The 26,878-nt window shown below is 35.9% G+C and overlaps 1 protein-coding gene and 1 long non-coding RNA gene across 2 annotated transcripts in view; both read right to left on the reverse strand.

Moving 5' to 3' along the window:
- Nucleotides 1-26,878, reverse strand: part of LOC134651500 (uncharacterized) — a 125,915-nt gene that overhangs the window by 60,525 nt on the left and 38,512 nt on the right. The gene's annotated exons all lie outside the window — the stretch shown is intronic.
- Nucleotides 6,137-6,924, reverse strand: LOC134651587 (GILT-like protein 1). The gene has a single exon (XM_063506692.1). It carries the CDS (start codon nucleotides 6,872-6,874, stop codon nucleotides 6,239-6,241), a length of 636 nt encoding a protein of 211 aa, XP_063362762.1. The 5' UTR covers nucleotides 6,875-6,924; the 3' UTR covers nucleotides 6,137-6,238.

Raw genomic sequence — 26,878 nt, forward strand, 5'->3', positions numbered from 1 at the left:
GAGCATACTCGTATGCACAAATTGAACAAGAAAATGAAATAAAAAAGTAAAATAAAAATAAAAAACCTGAAACATTAAATTAATAGTTGAATATTGAAACAATTTTATATTTTATAGTGAACTAGCGACCCGCCACAGCTTTACAAACGGGTTAACAAATTATACATAAACCTTCCTCTTGAATCACTCTTAAAAAAACCGTATCAAAATCCGTTCCGTAGTTTTAAAGATCTGAGCATACATAGACATTTGGGACGGACAAATAGCGGGAAGTGACTTTGTTTTATACTATGTAGTGATTTTTGTGTTAGAATTATCTTAATAATTCTTATTGGACAAAACTGTATCTTTGTTACCGCGAAACGTAATTTTAAATGAGCTTAAATGCTATACTTCCCGCAAAACCTTTACCAATTTGATGCAAGATTGATTCAATTGAGTTCCCGCCATTTCAATTCTGTATGCAACTGAATAATCCTGCAAATGGTTCCACCTTCTATTGGCACCAGCGTAGCTCGACCCTCCATGCGCTTAGGATTCCCTGATTAATAAAACAGATAGAAAGAAAGCAGATGTAGCTCTGGTTAAGATGGTTGCCTTGCACTGTCTCCTGACGTTTGAGGTACAGGGGATCGACCAAAACGGACCCCTTTCTAGGGCGTGAAATTGAATCCTGTTGCGGGCGGAGGGTGCACAGAAGACTTAAATATTTTAAGGGAAATTACCATCTTGAGAGCCAGCCCGGCGATTCGGAGGTAAGGTATTAATTTTACGAGCCCCATTGTAACTTCAGATGGGGATGTATGAAGTCGTTAAGTTTTAGCAGTCGTTTGTTGAGAGGATTTAGCTTTAGGGTCTCTGGTCGTTGCCGGGTTGCGAGTTGACTGCAGCAGTTTGTACTAATTAAATTCGGTGAAATTTTGAGGGCGCGTCAGTCGCAACCCGACGTCACTGGATTAGATTACGTCGCTCGGCAAAGTTTGAGGTCCTTTGTTTTAAACGTCAATAGCCATTTTAATTGCTACAGGCAAAGTTGCCTTTTGTAGCGCTCTTCGTAAATTAAAACGGTGGGTAAATTCATTGAGCGGAAGGATGGAGTACAATTACGGTACTTTTAAACTTTGAACGGGACATGTACCTCATTACGTAATAAAACAGTATATTTATGCTTACATCGACCGAGACATGAACCGTGATTAAATTTTGTATTGTTTTCGAGCTCCCGATATTCCGACGCAGTTACATGCGTCTTGTTCAGGTTCACTTTGGAAGTGTCAAAAGTCGCATTGTTAAATCTTAGTGTAAGTTTGTATAGTATAAGTCTGTTTATTTAGTTCCGATCACAATGCTATCCTAAAACTATTGTCACACCTCCTAGTGGGAATTGTCTTAGGATGTAGGCTATATCTACCATTTTTGTAATTCTACCTGTAAATATTATTGGCCTGTATCTGTTTTTTTCCCCAATAAAGAAAATAAATAAATAAATAAATTCACGGGTAACTGAAGATAGCGAGTGGGTGTCAAAGTTGTGTAGACCGTCTCGTGAGATAAGTTTAGTGAAACTAACTGTGAATCATTTAAAACTGTTATTGTTTGAGCATATAATATATGCTCAATAAATCCAAAGCAAAATTTTGACAACCAAAACCCGGCTTCTAATTTAGAATAAAACATAAAGTGTCGCTGTCTACTAACGTATCTGAGCCCTGACGCTAGGACATAGAACAAGAAAATGTTAATTGAATTGTTATGAGACGATATAAAGTAGGTAGGTACTCTTTGTTAATTCCATCAAGATTCCAAGACAATCAAGTTATATCATTTTTCCCGCAATTGAGCCGCAGGCATTACAGCTAAAAGTGAAGTAAAAGTAAAACACGTCGCGTGAAAGTGTCGCAACCCAAGACGTGTCACGTAAACTTCAGGCCCCAGGTTCTTTCCCGGGGGAGGCCAATTTCATTAACTGCGTCCACCAAACCCCTCTTAGGGGTTGTCTTACATTTTTAAATATATTTACCGTAATTGAATACCTGCTGCTTCAATGCAACGAAGATTAGCGTAGACTCCTATTGGAGGCATTTTATAGCCGTTATATCACAATTAAGCAGAAATTACGGTGAAAATCTTGAATTATTATTTTAGTGACACCGAGAAATAAATTTTCGTTAATGAAATCCAATATTGCCTGTTTTAACTCCTCGTAATTTCTTTAGACTTGTAAAATTCAATTAAAAAGTAAATTTACTTAATCCTTGTTTTAGGACTAATAATAGGCTTTCACTATAGCTAGTTTATTTAATGTAGAAAAACCCCTTTTAACATTTAGACGAACTTAAGCAATTTCGGTACCTATTTATTATTCTTCGATTATTTTCAAGTCAACTTCGAATAGAAAATGAAATCTCAAGCTACTTAAATAGATTTAATGAAGATTTAATTTCTTCTACATTCTTTTGTTTATGTTTAAGTTTAACGATAAATTAAAGCAAAGACTTAATGTTGTATTCCCCACAGAATTGTTATTTAGTGTTTTTTTTTCTTGTAGGAGTTAATAACTTTGCTGTTTATTATTCCAGCATGGCTGCAGGAATAACATATTTCCCCCTCAAAGAAAATATGGAGGCTTAAAGTATGTTGTTTTTTTAAAAGATGTAATCTAAGAGATTACCTTAAATTATTTTAAAAGGGGGAGAGCAAAGGCGGTAAATTGTTTTAGTTGCAAAGCATCTTTTTTGTAGATATTATAATTGAGATATCGATATCCGACATTCGTGTTTATTTCATTATCGTTATGCAAAAGTATAATATCTACCTAATAGGTATGATAACGCCTGATCAGCGATCAAGATTTAATCTTTTTGTTTATAGAGTTACCTTCCTATCAAGAAAGGCCTTAGAAATTATGTGATTATTGTTCATTTTATGACGCCTACGTACCACAAAGCTTAAACATGCTTAAACGCCTTCGATATTGAATAATATGGGCCCGATTCGGATTTTGTAATAGATATCTATTAGATATCTTTTAGACATCGCCAAGATACGATACGATATGTTTAAGATCTAACCTGTCAAATTGGACATTTCCGCGATTCTGGAGATACTCTTGAACGATTTCCACAAGATATTACTTAGAGATCTAATTCACATCTAATAGATATCTAACACGATCTATCGTAAAAGTGACATTGGTTGCCCGAATTGCGCTGCAAAAGAGAACTAGTTGAAATCTAAACTATAACGTATCTAGAATGTATCTAGTACGTGTCGTTTCTTGTGAATATCTTGAAGTTCGAATACGGCAGTATGTTTAGATGATGTAGGCAGTGTAGAAATGAGAAAGCGCTTGAAGGTCATACGGTCAAAAAGCGTGTAGATAAGGTATGTGAAAAAAACCGGCCAAGTGCGAGTCGGACACGCGCACGGGAACCCTCCGTGCGCGTGTCCGACTCGCACTCGCACCATCAACAAAAAGTAGAGCAAAAACCTCGTGTTTTGTTGTATGGGAGCCCCCCTTAAATATTTATTTTATTTTATTTTTAGTATTTGTTGTTATAGCGGCAACAGAGATACATCATTTGTGAAAATTTCAACTGTCTAGCTGTCGCGGTTCATGAGATACAGCCTGGTGACACACGGATGGACGGACAGCGAAGTCTTAGTAATAGAGTCCCGTTTTTTACCCTTTGGGTACGGAACCCTAAAAAAGAAAGGAAAAATTTAAATGGGCTGAACGCGTTGTATATTTAATTTCAGGACCTACTGAGCGAGTAACTGTTTACCAATAGAATATATTACCAAAAATAGGTACACACTTTCCTGCGAAATTTGATTTTGTAGCCAAATACAATTTCTCAAGTTTAGTAGGTAACCATAATGTACGAGCTCATTTTTTTCCTTCCTTTTTTCCCACAATACCTACCTTACCGGTTTTTGACCGTATGACCATATTAATAAGCCACATTCAGATGTTTTAAAAAGGTTTATTGATAGGTATATGTAATTATAATGTGTCGCGTTCGATCCAATAAATAAGCAACAACTAAGAGGCCAATTCGAATGGCCATTGCGTCATTGCGTGATTATATCTTGGAATATACTGTTACAAAAGCAAATAATTTACGCAATCACGTATTATTTCAGAATTCAATACTCCCAATTACATTATTCCGATTTTAGTCGCACTTCTGATACGTATTTGACAAACCATCTCGTACTAGATGTACATCTAGACCTGTGATATAAATAAATAAATAAATAAAAAAGCCTTTATATCTAGTCATTGGAAAAAAAATGTAAGAAGGTACATCAATTTTATAATCTTAGCTAGTTATTTTTAATATTACATTGCATTGTTTCTATGTCAAAATTATGTTTAGGTATGTCGAAAAAGCTTACATTTTATTTAGGTATTTACACTGATATAGTTAGTCTCTTTTTTTCGTGACGGACCAGAACCCCTCATCGGGTGAAGGCCTCCTCCAAGGACTTCCAAGTTTCCCTATTTAATGCAGTATATTTCCAGTTGATACCGGCTATTTTCTTAATGTCATGACCTGTGATATACGGGGCCCGATTTGAAAAATGCTTATAATCTGTCAAAGCGAGACGATACCGATCTGTCAGTGTCAAAAATAACGTTTTTGGTTGAAGAAATGTCGCTTTTGAGATCGACCGGTATCAAACTGGACCAATAAGAACTACTATCCTATCCGTCAGGCGAAAACAGCTAAACAAGATCCTTTTCAACAACAGCTTAGTTCACGAGTGACGTTAATACCCGTAACATGTTGTAACTGGTTCCATAGCTACCGGGCCGCAATCTGCATCGATTTGCATAATAATGCAGCAACGAATACCTGTGCTTACGCAGGAATACACTGCATTAGTTGCATATCGCCGACATGAGCACCATTTCGCTAGTATACTGGTTATTGTGAATCTAGACACAATTTATTGGTATGAATATTGTTTGGAACTGTACTACTGTGTTTGACTGTAATGTTAACTCAAGTGACCATAAACACGTATGTAAGCCCCGAGATACACTTGTACGTTTTACTTACGTAAGTAGGGACAAAGCTATTTGTTAGAATGAGATAACGATATTCATCTCTTATTCTGTAGTATAGCTGTGTCCCTACTTACGTAAGTAAAACTTACAAATGTATCTTGGGACTAAAAGTAGTGTACAATTTGTACGTACAGTCAAGGTCATTAATATTTTTCTTCGCGTTGAATAAACCTTCACGTTGAAAAGCGAGTGATGAATGTAAGTATCTATAAATATTTTTGTATAACTCTACGCTTCGGTATAACCAAACGGCGGTGAAAATTGCAATATCATAAGGATTAAGCGTCAATAATATAAGTAAATCAAAGCTAATTTGGCTTCTCGAACGATAAGATAAGTCATATTAATTGGTATAAACTTATCTCTTGGTATTAACACTGATTTATTATACGTACATATCACTTCATTAGTGTTATCGTTATCATTATTTATAAATTGCGGCTTTTTTATATCTAGGGCGGTACAATATGTATGTAATTATTGTTATTTACCTCTTAAATCTTTTGATTATTCGAAACAAAAATTTTCGCGGGACGACATCCGTCATACTATTTGCTCAAATAAGCAATAGGTCCTAGAGAGTGGCGCCACAGCATGCACGAAGCGAATACGCGTCTCATACACATGTTATTGTCTGTTGAACTTTAACACACTCGCTGCAACAATTAGTGTAACTCGTAACTAGGTACTCGTTTTTAGAACCAGTGTCGCAGAGCACGTGATAACCAGTGGCATCTTTTCTGTAGACATCGCAAGGATAGAGCTTTAACTTTTATGCATTATAATGTTGTCCACAAAAGAGATCTTTTTCTGAAATGTGTTTGACGCACGCAGCAAATATTTTTTTTATTTATAGCCATATTTAAAGAGTATTTCAGACGCAGACAAAAAAATAAAACGATTGTTTTAGAGATAAGAAAATTTAATAACAATAAAGGGATCCACATTTGGTGCGAGTTAGCTATTAGCCGGATTTCTCCGTCAGTTGTCCAATTGCACAAGTTCGTCGATTACAAGCCGAAAGTTGGGATCTCTCGAAAATTCCAAATCTTTAGCGCCGAGGCCAAACGAGATAAAACTTTTATTCCAGGGAATTTGAAGGCTAGGCTTCAATTACTTCGTTGTTCTTATCTAAAGTTTGGAGTTTCATGTGTGAATTGATTAAATCTGGCAGTTGGTGACACCGGTCTCGGGGGCGTCGGCGAGTGCGAAGCAGATCATGCTCTTCAGTCGGCTTCGAGCCGCGGTGTGCAGGTCCACGTCGATCTGGTCGTTGAACACGATGGAGGGCACGAAGTTGATGGTGGCCATGGGCTCGGCTGCTGCCGCTTGAGCGGCGGCATCAAGGTGATCTCCTAAAGGTGTAGCCACGCAAACGTCAATTGTAACCAGATTCAAACCGACTACAGCAGCGCACGCGTAGCTCCTGTGCAGAAATGAGGGATGTGGGGGCGAGAATTCACAAAGCATGTAGTCCATCTGAGCTTGCTGGTTAGTCCTCAGCTGATCGAGTACGCAGCGGTGGAGACGGTTGGCGAAGCAGTCGTTGACTCCAAACTGGCAGGTCTGAGTACCGTCTGCGTTCTGGATAGTTCTTCCCCATGGAACGAATTCAATGTCCAAGAACGCCTTGTATTCTTCATAGGCATCTGCTAGCTGGGTGGTGATAAAATTGACAGTGTCTCCGCATCCTGAAGTCGTGCCAACTGTTATTTTGACTCTCCCGTTGATAGCTTGCAGTTGAGCATTTGTTAGAGCCAGCAGAGACAAAACGAGCAAACTGTATGTTACTGCCATTTTGGTGTACTGTATGCGATTTACGTACACCGACTGCTTAATTTTATACGTTATCATGCCTACGAAAGGCAGAGATAAACATCTTGATTTAGTTTTTTGATTAAACGTTATCAGATATAATGTAAAAAAAAATCATTACATAAAGATAACGAAGTAATTAATGTTATGATTTATCAAGCTTGGAATTTATTGTGTAAATTGATTATCTCCTGTTGACGGCTTGCAATTGAGAATTTGCCAGAGCGAGCAACGACAAGATGAGAAAACTGTGTGTTACTGCCATTTTGGTGTTCTGTATCCGATTGAAATACACCCACTGCATAATTTTTTTCGTTGTTATACAAATTGAATATAAAGATAAACCTCTTGATTTAATTTGTTGATTGTGAATATGTTAGAAACATTGGTAATTACAGAAAAATATCCATGTAACTACATATATGGAATGGATTTACTGTGATTCCCCGAGTGAGTGAGTCAGCAATTTTATTTTCACTAAGCCATACTTTTATCTTTTAAAAATAGTCCCAGATCTGGAGATTAATTTCGTATCTTTTAAATTCTTATTGATTCATCAAACTCAAATTCTTACTTAAATATAGTCGGTATCGTGTTTGGAATAATCGTAATGAGTGTCTGAACACGAAGGCTAGAAGCACCCTCTTTTATCTCATTTCTCAGTACAAGTCTTGAGGGTCGTTGAGAGTTCAAAGCGAATTTCGTCTGGTTTGGATGACCGGGCACGCCGATGGATCCGTCAATAGACAGCGTTTGGGTATGTATTTATTAGGTTTACAAGGTAATATACCTGTACGAGTATATGCTCTATTGTTTTTACCGTAAAGTAGGTACATCCCCATACTCGTACCTATATGAGTCTTAAAACTACAGTAAAAACGATACAGCATATATATTTACTATCTTTTTTGGTATCTAAAAAAAAATGTTGATAGGTACTATACTTAATACGCAGAATTTTGTGAGCAATTCTCAAAAAGTTTGTACATTTCGATCACATCTTAGATTTGTATAAAAATTGGTATGCTGGTAAAGTACACGAAGCTGAACAACTTCCACCACATTTCCCAAAATGTCCCAGAAAGTTTCTAAGAAACATTCCTTTTTTGTTACCAAATGTGTAAGGAAATCTGGTCTCTTTTTTAAAATTGTGTGTATTACGCAGTTATGAGTTGCGTTAATTAAAATTGGATTGGTATCCGTTCTCCAACATTCTAATTAATATTGCTTTGCTGATCCTTAAAAATAATAACCTACTAGTGTCAATTAGTGCTAACCCTTTATACCTACTTAATTTTGCATTTAATTAATGTTCCCACCGTCCCACCGCGAAAATAAATATATCATAAAGCACCACCAAAAGTACAAATCTCGACACGTGTTTCGTCTCTACAAGGCATCATCAGGAAATTTAGGAGATGTTGACGGTCTGGCGTCCAACCACATCACAAAGGACTTCATGTGATACGAGTATCTATCTAATCTAATATTTTTAAACGAGCAATTCTTGTATATTCGTTTATATATATATATAGGCGATCGCGGACTCTTACGATTTCGATGAAATTTGCTATATGGGGGTTTTGGGGGGCGAAAAATCGATGTAGCTAGGTTTTATCTCGGGGAAAACCCGCATTTTTGAGTTCTTATACGTTTTCCGAGCAAAGCTCGGTCTCCCAGATGTTGTAGGTAATATGGTGACATTGGTGATCAACTGCTCCGCAGACCGCTTAGAGACCGCTGTGAGGCAGCACACAATTAAGATTTTTTTGTGTAGATTTACTAGTCCTGTAGTGGCGAGCGGGCAGTATTGATCGCGCGGCTAGACGATCCACGCCCGGGACCAGACTTCTTCAATTATTCAGAGCCTACTTCCGCGGTGCGCTCGTTTGTTACTCTGCAGAGTGCGAGATGTTGTGATGGAATGTAAGGGTTGGGATTATTTTTGGTGCATTGGAAGCAACTTTGATCATTTTGATCCTTTGATTTTAAAATTCCTTTTTTTGGTTGGCTTGATTGTAAATTCAGTTGTTGTTGGATGTAATAATTAGCTTGGGCGGGTCTTACGAGGTTAAGAATCGATATGATAATATCAACAAATTGTCATTCAAGGCAGTCCTAATGTTAATGCTATGTTTATTTTAAGACTAATCTGTTACAACAACAATTATATTGACTAGTACCAAAGGACACTAGATTTTACGATGGATACCTCCCCCCCCTATACCTACTGACCAAAATACTTAGATACCTAGTCATAATTTTCTCACAATGATATTATATAACCATAGTTAGGTTATACTCATACTTGAGGAGCACAAAAATACTTCCATATTTATTTCTATGCCTACGAAGAAATCTGTTGGTTTGATTAATTTTCTCATTCCATCCATCTTTGTCACACTCATTGTTAAACATAAGGTCGTCTCTTTCTCTTTCGGTATGCGGGAGCTGGTTAGCACGTGCACATTTTCTCGCTTGTCCAGCCGCGACTAAAGGCAACTTGTCCAATTTGTCACAAGGTAAGCGCTTCAATTTTAGAACGCCTATAACCTATCTTGAGTTATAAATCATTGTTTTCTCATTACGTTATAATCAAAAACTACGTAGACATCTTCGAGTTAGTCCCTAAAATAAGCAGATATTTGAAACACGAAAAACAATTGACTGAGATGATTCGCAGATCGCGATAAATTCTGATCATGTCTCAAAATGTGGCAATAAAATGCCACGTGGCGGCCGTTTATTGCCAGGAATGAAAATTTAATTGCGATATTTTGTCTAATTTAAGACTGGGGTGGATGGGGTTTGTTTTTGGTTAACAGGAAATTTAAAATTACAATTTCTTTTTATGAAGCATCTTATTGTAAGTAGGGAAGGCAGTTGTAGTCTTTTATGTTTGTAAAATTGTATTTTTGTGCTCTGTTCATGGCATTAATTGAATCCATGGCATAATAAAACCATGTACAATAAGCTGCAGATATAACTGACCCCGCCTGCAGCTATCTCTGCAGCTTACTGTACCTAGTGTAGGTACCTAACTGCTCCGACTCGACTTAAGTGCTTAATGTAAATAATAAATATGGTCTAAGGTGAATATTAATATTAAGAAAAAACCCTTAAATCATATTGCAGCATATATAGGTATTGGATGCTGATAAGCAATAATGTGTCAACCCACAAAAACTTAAAAAATGAGATTTTAATGCCATATCGTAGCTGGTCCGCTCGACTTCATTTTGCAAAAATGACCTTAGTGGTTTGAAATTTATAAATATTCCAAAAGAAGGAAAAAAGGTTAACACAAATCCGTTAACATGAGTTGTCTGTTTTGCATTAATGCGTTTAGTGCCTTAACTTATCGCTGTAATGGCCAGAACGCGTACTAATATGTCAATAATGTCTTAAGAGAGGTTAACTCATTATTGCGGAAATCACATTCCATTAGTTCTGTTTTGCCAGAAGCGCTATGAAGGTAAATGTTGCTAAAAATGGTGATAATAAGTAATTTTACAAATTTAGTGCACAAATATGTTAATTGTTGCGGTTTTAAAGAGATAAATACTAATGCCGATCGAAATAATGTATTTAGAAAGCGTAATCACACTAGTTTTAAGGGTTTTTTGTTTTGAGGAAAGTTCGCCGAATTAAACTAAACAAAACGGCAGAGTGCTGTAGTTTTTCTAAGCAATTCATTTTAAATGCCAATTTGAATGTACTCATGTGCATTCGTAAAATAATGTTATTTTTATAATTATAATGGTTTTAAATAACTTGTTACACTTGAATCATTCTTACAAATCGAAAAAAATATCATATCAATGCATTATGAGGCTTGATTGATTATTGTAAAACAAAATTTATAGTATGTTAGTATTTAACCACAACAAGTTATGTGCTATAACATGTTGATTATAAGTTCAAAGGCAATTAGCAAAACTGTGTTAAGCATAATGACACGTTCTTGAGAAAGTTTGACGTCATGATGCAATTCGCAATAAATAAAAAGGGGATTATTGCGACAAATTTTAATTTATTACGAAAATTATTAGTATGAATCACTAGTATTAATTGTATTTAAACTGACAAATACAACAGTTTAATCAAAATCTTTAATTTTTAGGACAAACACTCAAAAACCGCGAAAAAATCTTTAGACGCCATTTTCTCAAAATGGTGCTTATGTGGGTAAACACAGTCATTATTACTTATCAGCATCCAATATAAGCTTGAGAGTAATGTTAAATCAATATCAACTGAAAATCAGTTTTTAAAACTTGCAATGTCGCCATTTAACTTAGCTATCTACAACTCTGTCACATTTAATAACATTTTTTACTAACGACAGAACTTATTCCAGTGAATTTCTGTCTAGGCATCATATTCCAATTGTTAACCAAGCTCACGCTATTCGGACAAAGAGAAGAACCAGCGTAACCAAGACCCTGAGATACATGATAGCAATGTATACTCTAAGAAGGCGCTTATGCTGGTGTTCCTGAGCATTTGACTTGACTGTGCCAGGTTGCTAGTCGGAATAAAACCCTAGGAACTGATAAAACTTCGTCGGGCATCAATGCTAGGGCCAGTCTGAATTTCTTGTCCGCAGATTCTTATCGACTGAACTCGAGCGGGCATTTCTTATAATTAAAAAAAAGTTAGACACGTCTGCCATGTTGCCTTGGGCAAATAATTTGTTAAATTTTTGAGATTGGAATTGTGAATTGGAGTTGCAGTATTTAAATGAGTGGAAAATAATTATAGCACACATTTTGTATGTATAGTCGTGAACTGCAAATATTTTTGGACTGTTTAGTGACCCAGGTACCCACTAAACTTTTGAGTAGAGATTTATCTTTTTAAATAAGAAATAATTATATTCGCAGTCAAGTCATATTTTAGCTATCTATTCTTGAACATAAGATTTCTATACTCACCGGCGTCATTTTACTATTAATAAACCAATTAAAAAAACTATTTTATTGACCTCTCAGTGTACGATATCTGCGGCTATATATGCCTAATAAATAAATATTGTCTATATAATGTTTACACAATAAATAGTTAAAGAAATCCTAAAATTAAATCTTCTCGGGGCAGAGGTGTAGGGTTGGAGCCGGTGCATGTAGCTTTATTTGACGTTCATAAGCGCATTGTAATTATGCCTACTTGAATAAACTATCTTTTATCTTATCTTATCCTGACTGAATTAGTTAATTTTCATAATCCTAAATGGTTCCCCGAGGCGATACTTATTTTTTTCTGAATGAACTAAGAACTTAGTAAACATTGAAAGTCCTTGCAAACGCAATTGTGTCTGTTAACTTTCCGTTGTAAAGATTATAAATTGTTTTTCTTAACGTATTAGTTGTTAAGGCGGTTATTGACATGGATTAAATTATAATTCGAATTTCTCAACAAACTTGATTCACCCCTAAACAATAATACCCAAAGGGCAATAAAATTCAGGGAACTTTAAGAACCATGGAGTTTATCCGTTGCAAATCAGCTTAACATTTTAATATTGAATAGAATTATCTCAGCAAAAATGTTAGTCTGTTACGCCTTTCTCTATTGAATACATTCGCTGTTTATGTTTACGTCGAATCTATTCGTCCAAAAACTGAAAGCTAGGGTTCAAGTGAAAAGTCAACCACCCCGTTTACAAGCAACTTTTAAATTGATTCAGTTATCAACCCTTGTTTTTGTTAAAGTTTAAATACGCTGGAAATTTTGTTAGGTAAACTAAATGGCAGGCCAAATTTGGAAATTGTAGCGTTCAATTTACCCAATCTAGCCATAAATTCTGACATTTAGTTAATTGTCCATAAGAGACTATGATTTTTAAGTTATTTAATAAGCTTTAATATAAATATTAAGGGTTTACTTTATTAAGGGACAATTACGAATACAAAATGTCTTATGACTATTCCATCTTGTCATCCCTATTTCATATCTTATCCCTATAAAAATGTCTTTTAAGGAGCAAGCAAATAGGGCCTAAAATACGCACCATTATTTGTGGAAATGTGAGATTCTTGTTCTTTTATTTAGGTGACCAATGTTTGTACTTGATTTCCAATGCATTTTTGACTACCTACAAATATTACAGATTTAAGGAGGCGTCAGATGTAGTTTACAAAGTGCTGCGGGTCTATCTCAAAAATGGTTTTATTATGCCAATTAAAATATCACTTAAAAAGAATATCACTCCGAAAACACTGTCATTTAATGCGATTTATTAAATGATTGTGATTTCCCGAGTGAGATGAAATAACGGTCGAATGCTCTCAATATTGCAGTGTTAACAAACATAAAGTTATTTTATAAAGTGTTTGTATACCTGTGCTAAAGTTTTATTCAGTTTTTCCCTGCTCAAGATCGCAGGGAGACTGTTAAAGTATTCATAAGGAACGGAACTTGGCCGGTTAACTTAGTTCAAAACTTGGAACATACGACTCGCTGCTTGGCTAGGTATGCTTGGATTTTGGTTCAATGGAGATTCTCTTCTCGATAAGTTACTTAGTTATGGCTTTCTTGGTATTTTATTAGTGGGCGTTTGCTTAGGTTTAAATTTACCTGATGTTTACAAATAAACCACCTGAAAACTGGGAGCAATGTAACAGGGAAACGCTTTTACGATTTTTATTAGCGGCGAAAGTTATTATTCCCAAACTCTCGAATTTCTACAGCTATTTATTTATCTACCGTTTAAGTAAAAAAATATTGTATTAGCAGTTGAAGTTAAATTCATTTAATCACTAAGCTTATTATAAAAAAAATTGGACATGGTTTTCGGAAAACGTAATTCGGTTAAATTGTGTTACCGGGGCAAATTAAATAAATATTTGAAATTACGATAAGTTCTGTTTAATATCAATTAATTTTTTTTATAGGAATAATTACCACAAAAACTGTTGCTTTGTACATTTGTAATATTAAATAGGGTTAATTATTTTTGAAAAATGAAAAATTATGATTGTGCTATTAATATTCATATTCATTCCTCAAACTCTTCTTCTAGGTATCTACATAATACTATATCAAAATTCGGATTTATATGAAATACAGGTAAGTGTTACAGCATACGCTTTTGCCTCAATTTTCCATGCCAATGGCCCTCGGGCTTGGGTGCGGCGGAGCTATTGCCAATAAGCAATATCTTCCAGTCGGGCGGGTCGCGAACGAGAATCTGCTAATTAGGGACATGGGAACCGATCAAAAGAGGGCCTTTGATGCGAAGCTGAAAAGGTGACAAAGATTCGAGTTAGCCGAGCGGGCGATATCGATATTTTGGGACGTAAGATAGTGATATAAAACTATGAGGCGGACGAAAAATTTACGTTTTTGTGAAGTTTAATTACTCCATTATCGGGAGGGAATTAAACATAAATATTTGTGATGTCCCGAATTCCGATAAGGGCTTTTATTTGTGTGTTTATAAGGAATGTTTGTTCCTGAGTTATGGATGACTTCTATGTATATAAGTATTTTATTTATTAGGTATTATATATTCTATATATCGACGTCTTGTAGCCACAACTCAAGCCTTATATTGAGCTTATCGCCAACTGGGACTATGTCCATTTGATTATCGTTAAATGTTAACGTTACCTACATGTACATCTGTTTCTAAGCAATGATTAATGCAGAGGGATTGGGAGTATGTTTTTATTTAGTTACACAAACTACGATTATTATTTTTATAAATACATACCTAACTGGCTTAATTTGACTGGCTTAAATTAATAAGCCAAGTACAAGCAACACTCACTTACTGTATTACTGTTATTTTTTGTCCGGTGTAGATACTTTCTGGTTCTCAGTTTCTCATCTAAAATAACCTCTTTTATTTAGATGTCGGAAAACATTCAATTTACTCAACGTCAAAAATATTCAATGTTTCCCATCTCACCGCACCGTCTTCTACATAATGCAGTATAAGTGAAAATATTCTAAGCGCGTCATCGCATCACTATTCAGTAGTGCAGAGAAAAATATCACTTTCTAGAAGAAGGTTCTATGTATCAGAACACTTCATAGTGTCTTGTGGCGTTTCGAAGTGCTGAATGTCGGACAGTAGCGCTGTAGGTCGATCGATTTCAATAAGCGATAAATTCCGCATGAGCGGACGAACGTTTGCGGCCATCAAAGAGCTTTATTCTCGTAGTTTAGCAATGCTATTATCTTATGCAAACCAGTGAAAAGGTGATCTCCGATTGTATGCAGTAGTTACGGATATATAGGTCATAATTAAACAGGGTTGTGTGAGGAGATGAAGCGGTTTGAATACGCAGGCTTGCGGGGTTCAAGGGTTAATAGCGGATTGTAAGCGAACGATTTGGAATAATTATGTGTAATTAGATTAGGAATGGAATGGAACGTATAGAATAGCAAGCAGTGGAATAGATCCAATATGAAGTAAACTGCCCTATGTTAATTTAGCTAAAAATGTGAAACTATTTTAATCTCCTGCAGGCTTCTAATATATCTCTTAAGGAATGAGGAAACGGAGGCTGCGAATATGACGACGCATAGTTCAACATTGTTTAGTTTCAGCCGGTTATATTGCCACTCCAACTTAATGTTCACTTCAACTTTCTACGACAAAATTTGGCAGTTCACTGTCGATATTGCACTTCACATAGAATGGGGATGGCTACATATATCCCCAGTAGTACCTAGTATAGTCACCTGTGGTGACATTATAATCTTCTAGTACAAATATTCAACTGGAAAATAACTCATTTATTGCATAATAAGTGTTATAAAATGAATATAAAACTAAAATTAAGTACAACTAATACTAAAGCTAAAAAATTAAAAACACCTATCAAAGTTTTGGGCCTTTGGTAAGGTGCCCATCACGCAGGCAGCGTTCCCGTTCAACTTATTTAATGAACGCGCGTATTGTGGAAGGCTACTGTTTTCAATAATGATATCCGTTATCCGCTTTTAATGTATTTAATGTTATAGTTATAGCTTTATTTCTATGATCAAATCGAATATGTATTTTAAACTTTATGTCAATGGAATTAGGTGATTAATTGAATTCACAGAAACTCCTTCACGGAAGGGATCAAAGAGTTGGAATGGAAGGATTGTTACAGCAATAATGGGTTGAGAGTTCTTGAAATTTGTTTCAGTTTTGGTGAATATTTTCCTATTATTGTTGAGATTTGCAGTTGATGTGGGTTTGCTTTTAGCGAAGGAACGTTTAAATAGGTATTGAAATATAACAATTAAATGTTATTTCAATTGACTTTAATCCTCAACTCTAAATAGTAGCTGTTCAAAACTATTTGGATGTATATTCCGGAAATATTACCTTTTATATCGCTACCATAAGTAAACGGAAACGAATAAAAAAAATTAAAGACTTCAATACTTTATTGACATCACTATAGATCGCTATAGTTCACTTTATACAGAGCCCAAAAATACGTTGATTTTTTATACTTATTTTTCTTAATTTAATAAAAATACAAAATGTCGTCTAAAATTAAAACTACAATGTACAGTAAGCTGCAGAGATTACTGACATTCCTACATAGAAACTTGTTTGCATACCCCTATTTAACGAGAGCAAAAATGCTCCAGTGCTAGTGATTAATTAAATATCGACTCAAGCGTTATCAATATCGATATGTAGCAATTTCTAAATTATAATATCAAATGTCCTCCTTGAACTAACCATTTTCATTGGGTATAGGTACTTGCAATCTTTTTTTAGGGTTCCGTACCTAAAGGGTAAAAACGGGACCCTATTACGAAGACTCCGCTGTCCGGCCGCCCGTCCGTCCGTCTGTCACCAGGCTGTATCTCACGAACCGTGATAGCTAGACAGTTGAAATTTTCAAAGATGATGTATTTCTGTTGCCGCTATAACAACAAATACTAAAAACAGAATAAAATAAAGATCGAAGTGGGGCTCCCATACAACAAACGTGATTTTTGACCGAAGTTAAGCAACGTCGGGCGGGGTCAGTACTTGGATGGGTGACCGTTTTTTTTGCTTGTTTTTTTTGCTTGTTTTGCTCTATTTTTTGTTGATGGTGCGGAACCCTCCGTGCGCGAGTCCGACTCGCACTTGGCCGGTTTTTTATAGTTATTGAAAATATAAATATCAAACGTTTGACATTGATTCGAGTCCCTCTCACGAAAGTTTAAAACATAAAATATTAATTCATTTCATGTAATATTTTAAGAAGTTACTTAAGTATTTAGGATTACATAATGTTAGTATGATATGTCAAAGTTTATTGATATCGATTTCAAATAAAGCAACACATTTTCACTTGCAATCTCAAACCAAAATGTTCCCCCGTCAGACCGGCTATAACCGCGAAAAACGAAGTTCGCAAATTGCAGAAATTTTTCTCTGTCACTCTAATTACGCCTTTATTAGAGTAAAAGAGAAAGATCTCCGCAATTTGCGAATTTCGGTTTTCGCGGTAGCCGGGTCAGGCTACGTCAATGCACGACTGTCTTCAAGCGCAAATCTGTGTCTTTTAGCTGACTTATGTGGCAGTAAAAATTCAACTACTCTACTCGCTTCAAAACATTCATAAACTTGAACAACTTCAAAACCTTCCCCACAAATAAAAATGTACGAATCCTATTCACTTTAAGCGTGAGAGGCGAGCGTTACAAGAAATACATATTTTACACTTTTGACAGATATGTCCCTCCCCCAAGATTTATGACACGGGGAATATGAAGTAATGTCTCCTCGTGTAGAAGGAGATTTCCCGTAGTTTTCCAGATAATGTTAAAATGCGACGTTGCTGTTACGTCACTTGGAAAACGGCTCTTGAAAGAATAAATCAAAGTATTTCTCCTCGCATTAGTGCTCTGAGGGATGACTGGCTGTATTCAGAAGGTTGGTGTACATAGTAAGTCGCTGTTCTAGACATCGTTACAATACAATACTCTTTATTGCACACCTCATTACAGAAAATAATACAAAGAATACAGAAAAGAAGACGTTAAACAAAAGGCGGTCTTATCGCTAAAAAGCGATCTCTTCCAGACAACCTTTAGGTTTTTAGTGATTTTTTTTATGATAAAGGAAGCAAACGAGCGGACGAAGCACCTGATTGTAAGCAATGATAGACGCCCATTGATACCTGCAACACAGAGGGGTTGCAAGTGCGTTGCCGGCCTTTAAGATGGGAGAACATTCTTTTCTTGAAGACATTATTTTCCCATTTTGACCATATTAAGACCATCATCATCTTCCTCGCGTTGTCCCGGCATTTTGCCACGGCTCATGGGAGCCTGGGGTCCGCTTGGCAACTAATCCCAGTAATTGGCGTGGGCACTAGTTTTTACGAAAGCGACTGCCATCTGACCTGCCAACCCAGAGGGTAAACTAGGCCCGTATTGGGATTAGTCCGGTTTCCTCACGATGTTTTCCTTCACCGAAAAGCGACTGGTAAATATCAAATGATATTTCGTACATAAGTTCCGAAAAACTCATTGGTACGAGCCGGGGTTCGAATCCGCGACCTCCGGATTGCAAGTCGCACGCTCTTACCGTGGCCCAGCGACCATACCATACCAAGACCATATTAAGACCTTAACGCTCGTAATTCAATTATATTGGTGATATCTCCGCGTAACTGCCGTAATCCATTGGAAATCTATTATTGAGCAAATAAAATATTTTCGAAAAATAAACCCCTAACTGAATATTGACGAAAGTGTTTAAAAATACAATTTGTCTGAAAAAAGCGCTGCAGCGACTCAGTGATATGCCCGGACCCTAACTGCTAGTTTCCTTGTTCAAACTTTTTATGAATGAAGTTCGCGTTCACGTCAAAACTCTATCGACCGTTAAAGATGTATCTTTAAACTCCTATTTCAGAATTATCGTTATATCTTTTAAGTTCCTTCTGGAACTTGGTGTAGTTTCCGCTTCGAACCCATTTTGACAACATTGTATTGTCGGCGTTGGCAAGTGGATAAAATATGTCGAAACTTGGACCGATAAATGTGTAAGGAGACTTGAGAACATATTGTATCGTTTCCGCATTTTACGAGTATGATATATAATACAAAAAAGAGGTTCTATATTTTACTGAAGAACAATTTACTAGAGTAAACGGGTTACATTGTATTACTTGACAATCGCTTTAGATTTCTCCTCTAGCGGCATAACATACAAAGAAAATTTGTAAAGTGTCATTCTTTGGAACTTGCTAACTATGTAAACAAACCGCCATATTAAAATTGTCTCTGAATGTCAATTTACTAGTGTCTTTCGTTTACATAGTTAGCAAGTTCCATACAATGACACTTTAGTCAAAATTAAATCCACATGTTATTAGAAAATATAATTAAATTTGTTTGGTTTTAAAACAAAAAGACAACTATATCAAATCATCTCTGTTCCATTTGATAATTATTCAAATTTAATTGGAGGTAATTTGTACTGGTAACGCCTTTTTGTTGAAATCAAGCATTCTCATCAGTCATCACTACATAGTATATAAAACAGTAGCTTCCCGCTGTCTGTCTGTCTGTCTGTGTATGCTTAGATCTTTAAAACTACGCAACGGATTTTGATTTTTTTAATAGATAGAGTGATTCAAGAGGAAGGTTTATGTATAATTTGTTAACCCGTGCGAAGCCGGGACGTGTCGCTAGTATTATACGTAAGAAAAATAAACGCTTCCGGTACTGTCAGCAGAAATAGTTGCTAAGCGGGTGAGGTGTTCAAGATGATCTTGACGCGATTCTATTCTTAAGAGAATAAGAGCGCGTCAAGGTAATTTTGAACACCTCGCCCGCTTAGCAACTTCTGCTGCTGACTGTACCTACGCGTACCCACTGCAATGTATTTCCGTGTATTCGAAACCACCCGAAACTAAAGTTAGCCTATCACACACGGCTGTACCCGTTATTCGTATGCAAATCCAAAAATGCCCGTGACAGACGGATGGACAGACGGACAGGAGGTGGGCGGTTTCAAAAGTTTTCCGTTATGTCAGTTTTGGCACATTGATATGCGGTTTAGTACGCGATCCGAATCGTGCTCTAGGTATAAACTATTTAGCTCTTTCTAATTAGTAACGTGTAAATGAGACGGAATAGTCGTAGTATTCCGCGATAACCTAGCTAATTGTTGGTACGACGTGGACGAATGTTACATAGATGAAAAATATATTAGATTAATAATAGCACCTATCAGGCGTAACAAGGTCTAAACCATAAATTAATTATAATATACTTCCTAAAGTACCTATCACCAGTAGTTAAAATACCTAATTATTTCTTGTCTCTAACTTAACACAATATCCCTATCCTATGATATTGTATAATTGAAAATATTGAAATAGCGCTGGTAAATACGAAACAATTTAGTGATCGCTAATCTACCAAGCAACCCAAGTGCTTAGTAAAACAATAGCCGCGCGATTATTCAACCATATTTACGGGGCACCTTACAAGGGCAATTTATTAAAAACAATATCGCAGCGGCACGGAACTAAAGCCATAACTCCTAGAAGCGCCGGTGTCACAGATATTAAGTTCGAGCGTGGTATCGGGCTCCTTCTATTCATAAATTGCGGCGCGGCCTACAACTTTATTGCAGTGTCCGATAAAGACCCGAGGTAGCGAGAGGAAAGTATGGGATAGGCGTGTTTATGTGACGCTCTCACGAGGGGCATCAAACACATCCATCGGTAAACAGGAGAGAAATGTTTGCTTTTGCTTTGAAATATATACATCGGGTCCTTAAGATATCCCTTCTTTTAAGGAATATCCCTTGTGTAACAAATACAAAAACGTCTTCCTTGATAGTTTGAGATTATTTTACAAATGGGTTAGTTATTCCAAAAAGGCTACAGATGATAAGAATCGCGCGGGACATTTATTTTAATATTTGTATTCTCTTCAGTTTTCCCATGTGAAATAAGTATGGTAGTTAAAGTGTAAAATAGTTTAGTTTATTTGCAGGAAAACGCAGTTTTAAACGAGACGCTTAAAAGTCGTATCCACATTATTTTAGTAGCCGGGGACCTCTAATAAGAAAAGTTCTGCTGTGCCATGTCAGTAATTTAAGAGTGGCCATAGAAAGTTTTGTAGCAAAATTAAATTTTTGTTGCGCTCGGTACGCTGAGGTTTTCGCGGAGTTTCCACCATTTTGTTTTTCCGCGATGGTATTTCGTGACGGAAGTTTATGTTCTAGTTTTTCTTTTTCTTTGTTAATAGATTTGGTTGCATGTCCTTTAGTATTTTTGTTGGTTATTTTTTTACTGGTTTGGTAATTTTTGGAGCTATATTTTGAAGTAAATAATTTTTCCCTAGAGCAATCCTCGATTTGACTTAACTTCTTTACATTATTTAGCTTGGTTAGGGTAACTACTTTACGAGTATTCATTATACTTTAAAACGAATGATAAAATTTAAACTGAATACTAAGAACTTACCAAGTAGGTATGTGATGATGTTAAGTAGATAATAATTTGTTATAATGACATTGTTGCTTTTAAGCCATTATATATTTTAATCAGGTTAAAATTACCTGAGATCACAAACAAACCAATAAACTTAGCGAAAATACGAGCATTATACAAATTCAAACAATTTGTTCCACACCGACCCCTATCGGCTATCACCTAACCAATTCTGTGAGATACTATTTATCTATCCATCTCACGTATACACACCTCACCCCTTATGGGATAGACTGGGATACGAGAAGGTACACACAATGTTCCAGACCTGGGACCTTTATGAATTATACATTGCATAAGGCAATTTGGCGCCTGATAAGCAATCCCATACCAGGACCTTGTAAATATTTCTTCTGCCGTAACTTTGACGTTGTAACGAAGGTAGTTTTGGGAGGAAAGGTGGAAGTAAGTATTCAAGAATAAGTAGTTTTCTAAGAAATATAACAGCGATTTCTTTCCTTGTTTCCATTTCTTATAAAAAATGTACATAATGCAGGTATTTTTTTTTTCGAATAAAGCTTCAATTGATGGTTTAGACTTAAAGTGAAACTATAGCCACGTCAAATTAAGCCAAATTTGGCCAATCTGCGGAAATAATTCGTGTAGTTTTAAAAATTGGTACAGGTTTAACTTATGATGTCCAGATAAACATACTAATAGTCTTCGAGGGTAGGGGGTGTGCTGAGGGTGTAGGAGGGGGTTGAAGGTACCTTTTTTCATATTTTGGCTCATATCTCGGATATCTGTACGAATAGCATTATAATTACTTCGGACAAAAGTTTTATCATAAAATTTCCTACAAATTTAGTTTTATTTATTTTTACTCTGCGATCAATACTTTAGGAGCTACAGGCTGTTAAACTTAAATAAGAGATAAAAAATAGACGGTTTAAGAAAACGTAGTTTTTCCGTAATTGTTCATCATAAATGAAAAAATAGTTTAGAATAAGCAAGGTAAGCGCCCTGTTGATATAATATAAAAAAACCGGCCAAGAACATGTCGGGCCATGCTCGGTGTAGGGTTCCGTAGTTACCCGTCCGTCAAAATAGACTATTTGCAAAAACTCAAAAACTGCTAGACCGATTAGGTTCGCTATATTTTTTCTTGAAAGTATTTACTAAGTTTTACTTTCATGATTTTTTTCATATTTTTTGGACCCATGGTTCAAATGTTAGGGGAACTAAAGTGGAAAGCACAACTTTTTTTCTTTCAGATCGATTATTTCCTAAAATATTAAGTTGATCAAAAAATGGTCTATAAAGACCCTTATTAATTTTAAAATACCTATCCAACGACACCCCACACTATAGGGTTAAAGCGAAAAAAAAATCATCCCCACTTTAATGTAGGGGAGCCACCCTAAAAAAATATTTTTTCTAGTCTATATTTTACGACTTCGTCAGCGTAACTAATTTATATATTCGTGACAAATTTAATAATAAAAACTAGAAATAATATTTTTTTATGGTGGCTGCCCTACATTAAAGTGGGGATGAAATTTTTTTTCGATTCCACCCTATAGTGTGGGGTGTCGTTGGATAGGTCTTCTAAAACGAATAAGGGTCTTCAAGAACCATTTTTTGATCAACTTAATATTTTCGGGAATAATCGATCTGAAAGAAAAAAGTTGAGTTTTCCCCTTTAGTTCCCTAACTTTTGAACCATGGGTCCAAAAAATATGAAAAAAATCGTGAAAACATAACTTAGTAACGACTTTCAAGAAAAACTATAGCGAACCTAATCTGTATGTATCTGTATGTCTGTATGTATCTGTGTGTCTGTATGTTATCTGTATGTTATCTGTGTGTTATGTATGTTGTATGTCTGTATGTTTTTGAGTTTTTGCAAATGGTCTATTTTAACAGACGGGTAACTACGGAACCCTATACTGAGCATGGCCCGACATGCTTATGGCCGGTTTTTTTATATTTGATCAGCAGGTCCCTTAGCTTGCTTACTCTAAAATATTTTATTTATTTATGATGAACAATTACGAAAAATCGTCATTTTCTTAATACGTCTATTTTTTATCCCTTATTTAATTTTAACAGCCTGTAGCTCCTAAAGTATTGATCATAGAGTAAAAATAAACATAACAAAATTTGTAGGAAATTTTATGTTAAAACTTTTATATTAAGCGAAGTAATTATAATGCTATTCGTACAGATATTCGAGATATGAGCAAAAATATGAAATAAGGTACCTTCAACCCCCTGCTACACCCTCAGCACACCCCCTACCCTCGAGGACTTTTAGTAAGTATGTTTATCTGGACACCACAAGGTATATCTGTACCAATTTTCAAAACTACACGAATTATTTCCGCAGATTTTGCTAATTTGCTTAGGCTACTACTCGTTTTTAAGAACGTTTTAGTCGCTACATATTACCTATCTATATAAAATAGATGTAAGGCCGAAATCCATCAATGGTTAATCGAATACGCTAGATGTATTTGCGAGGCCAAGAGAAAGTTCGAAAAGTTTTGGGCAAACAAAGTTTTTAATTTCGTACATTTTGCAACTACCTATTTTCGATATAAGTACCTACCTAAAAGAAAACTTAAAATATTCATATATTTGGAACATTGAAATGTTGGCTCTTAAAATATAAAAACTTTGGACACTTACGCATAAACAGACAATTTATAGCATTAGTTATTGAAAGCTGCTGGCAGTGCACCAATATTTCTATTACTACCGAATATATATGGAAAGAAAACTTAATCTTAAAAAGGGTCGAGGGATATTTCAATAAAATTTACAGGCGGTCTTTTGCGCGGAAAGCGGTAACTTTCCTATTGTGTGCCAATTTTAGTTCTACCTCTATACCAATGGTTTTAAAATGGATAACTCGGGTGTCAAGCATTTTGATCCTTTTAGCTTTAACGAAACACCTTTCCAATCTTTTACTACTGTCAGTGGCGTAGCGTGAACTAATCTAGCTGTGAGGTCCTTTTCTTTCACTGTGCCCGAAGGGGCCTTGCGAGAGGCCCCTCTTGGGGCGCGAGGCCGTGGGTGACGGCCCACTTCGCCCACGCCTAGCTACGCCACTGGCTACTGTTGTATCTATTTGTTGTATCTTGTTAGGGCCTAGGCAAAAAAAAGACAAAAGTCTTGACACGAGAAAGGCTTGAGACTTAATAGATATCTATATTTTAAGCAGCATTAAGTTACTTAGAATCTAATATTAAATAAAATCTAAAGATATGAAATTAATTAAGATAAGACTACGGCTAACTATCTCAGAACTTTGACATTGGCTTTTTCGTTACCCTAAAAAGCTGTTTAAGTACTTACAATTTAGATAACAATTAACACTAGACTTACATTGTTTATACCACGAACAAGCGTGCGGGTTGCCTGATGTTAAACCGCAGCCTATAGGGCTCATTTAGACGGTGCGAGAACTCGCATGCGAGTTTCATTACATTGCGTCATTTGATCGGTCGGCTGAATTGACGTAACTTCAATGGTCCGCAATGTAACTAAAATCGTATACGAGTACGCGCGCCGTGTAATTGAGCCCTATGGGTGCTTGCAACTAGTGGAGTTATACGCGCGTTGCCGACCCTACAAGTTTACAAGGATTCATCGTTGGGAGCATTGGAAACCTCTTACTTACCCATTTGGTCCTTCAGGTGCGGTATGTGGACCGTACACCTACCATCAGGAACACAAATGATTATAGATTACAGATTAGGTAGCAGTGATGATGGCTGTGGCGGCGGTAGGTAGATGTAGTTATCTTATCTTATCTTATTGTTTTCGGGGGCCCTTGCGGATACACTTCGACCCATAGGGATCTTTTAGGTAGGTTAGGTAGAGGTAGTTACTTCCCTAGTTTCGCTGTGCCCTACCTCTTTTTTGGTTGAACATAGGTACTTATTCAGTTTAAGGACATAACTGGGTCCAAACATTTCAGAACCTAAATATTTTGTAGATCAAGTTTTCATTACTTTCAAATTGTTTACAGTAGCATCCTGTTTAATCTAAAGAAATACCTGCAATACATGTTTCAGTAGACATTACTTAAAACAAAGCAGCAAGGTAGCCATTAATTAAGTTTAAGATAGTTTTCGTCTTGAAAATTGCAGTTTGAAAAGTATAGATCATATAAGTTAAGATCCATTTGACCCATGACCCAGCTATGAAACTAAACATAACCGTATCCCGGTAGTGCGTAACTCTAAAATATATACAAATAAAGCGAAAAAAAGTAATATCATTATACAAAGTGTCCGGTTTGAAGGGCCGAGACGAAGGCTATATTCGATTATTGTAAAAGGGTTTCGACATTTATGGATAGTTGGAATTGTAGGGAAGCGGTTATCGGAGTTTTACAAAATATGCGACCTGCGGGGAAGGTGCCGCGTATTTGTATTGAGAAATTATTCTCGATAACGTGGGTGAGATGGATCCATTTTGTTTCAGTGGCGAGTAGGTGCGTAAAATGTTTCTCCAAATGAAATATTAGTAAAGAAAAAATATGATCAAATTGGGTTTCCTTACCTAATAATATATCTTAAAACTTCAAAGCAGAATATAAAAACTATTTAATATTTATATGAGGTAATATACATAATATCGGTGAATACAGCCTAAAGTGTTATTTCAGCAAACTTGATGTTCCAGCTTCCCTGTGAAAAGTAACGTAAGGACAAAACACCAATCATTTAAAAAAGGTTTATTCTATTGAAGTCCTTGGCAAATTATGATTTTTTTATACCATGTCGGTGGCAGGCACCTTCCCCGGGGTAAGCGGTCGCCGTAACCTATGGACGCTTATATCTCTAGGGGTGTTAAATGCGCGTTGCCGATCCTAAAAGTATGAATTGTACTGTACAAAGTTAAATTAAATCAAAAGAAGAAAATATTTCTGCTCTCCAAATTCTCATAGTTTATATAGAAAATAACTTGGCTTTAAATACGAAAAAGTATGACTTTGAAAAACAGGTACGGTAAAAGTCTAAAACTTTACCCTTCAACATAACTTTGCCCACCGCGTCACAGTTCAGTAAAAGCGAAATGTCCGGAAAAACGTGTATCTGATCTGTAACTACATTAAGTACTTACTAAAGTAAATACTTTTACGGTAGGTACTTAATCATAAAATAAGTTAGTCTTTTAAATATCTAACGTATTTTCAACAGCGGAGTATATTCACCATATCTTTCGTAGTTAATCTAGAATAATTAGTACTTAAAGCTTTGAAAGCTCTAAATAAAGAGCACTCTACTAAGTAGCACTACGGTTCCAATAAATCATTAGCCCGCTCCTATTTAAAAGCAATTTCGAAATGAGTTCCAAAATAAAAGCAAAACTTCCAACAACGGACGAAAAATAAACTGCAAAATTGGAAGGGGACGTTGCAACATCTGTCCCTGAAAGATGAAAAGCTTAAGGCGATTACAGTACTTCCTCCCGGTTCAAGTTTAATACAAAAATAAAGAAGACAATGCTCTTTTAAGTGTGTGTTCTTTTTCTACAGTTTTCTAACTTTGTACGAGGGTTCGGAATG

This window comes from Cydia amplana, chromosome 10 (assembly GCF_948474715.1).
Source record: "Cydia amplana chromosome 10, ilCydAmpl1.1, whole genome shotgun sequence".
NCBI lineage: Eukaryota > Metazoa > Arthropoda > Insecta > Lepidoptera > Tortricidae > Cydia > Cydia amplana.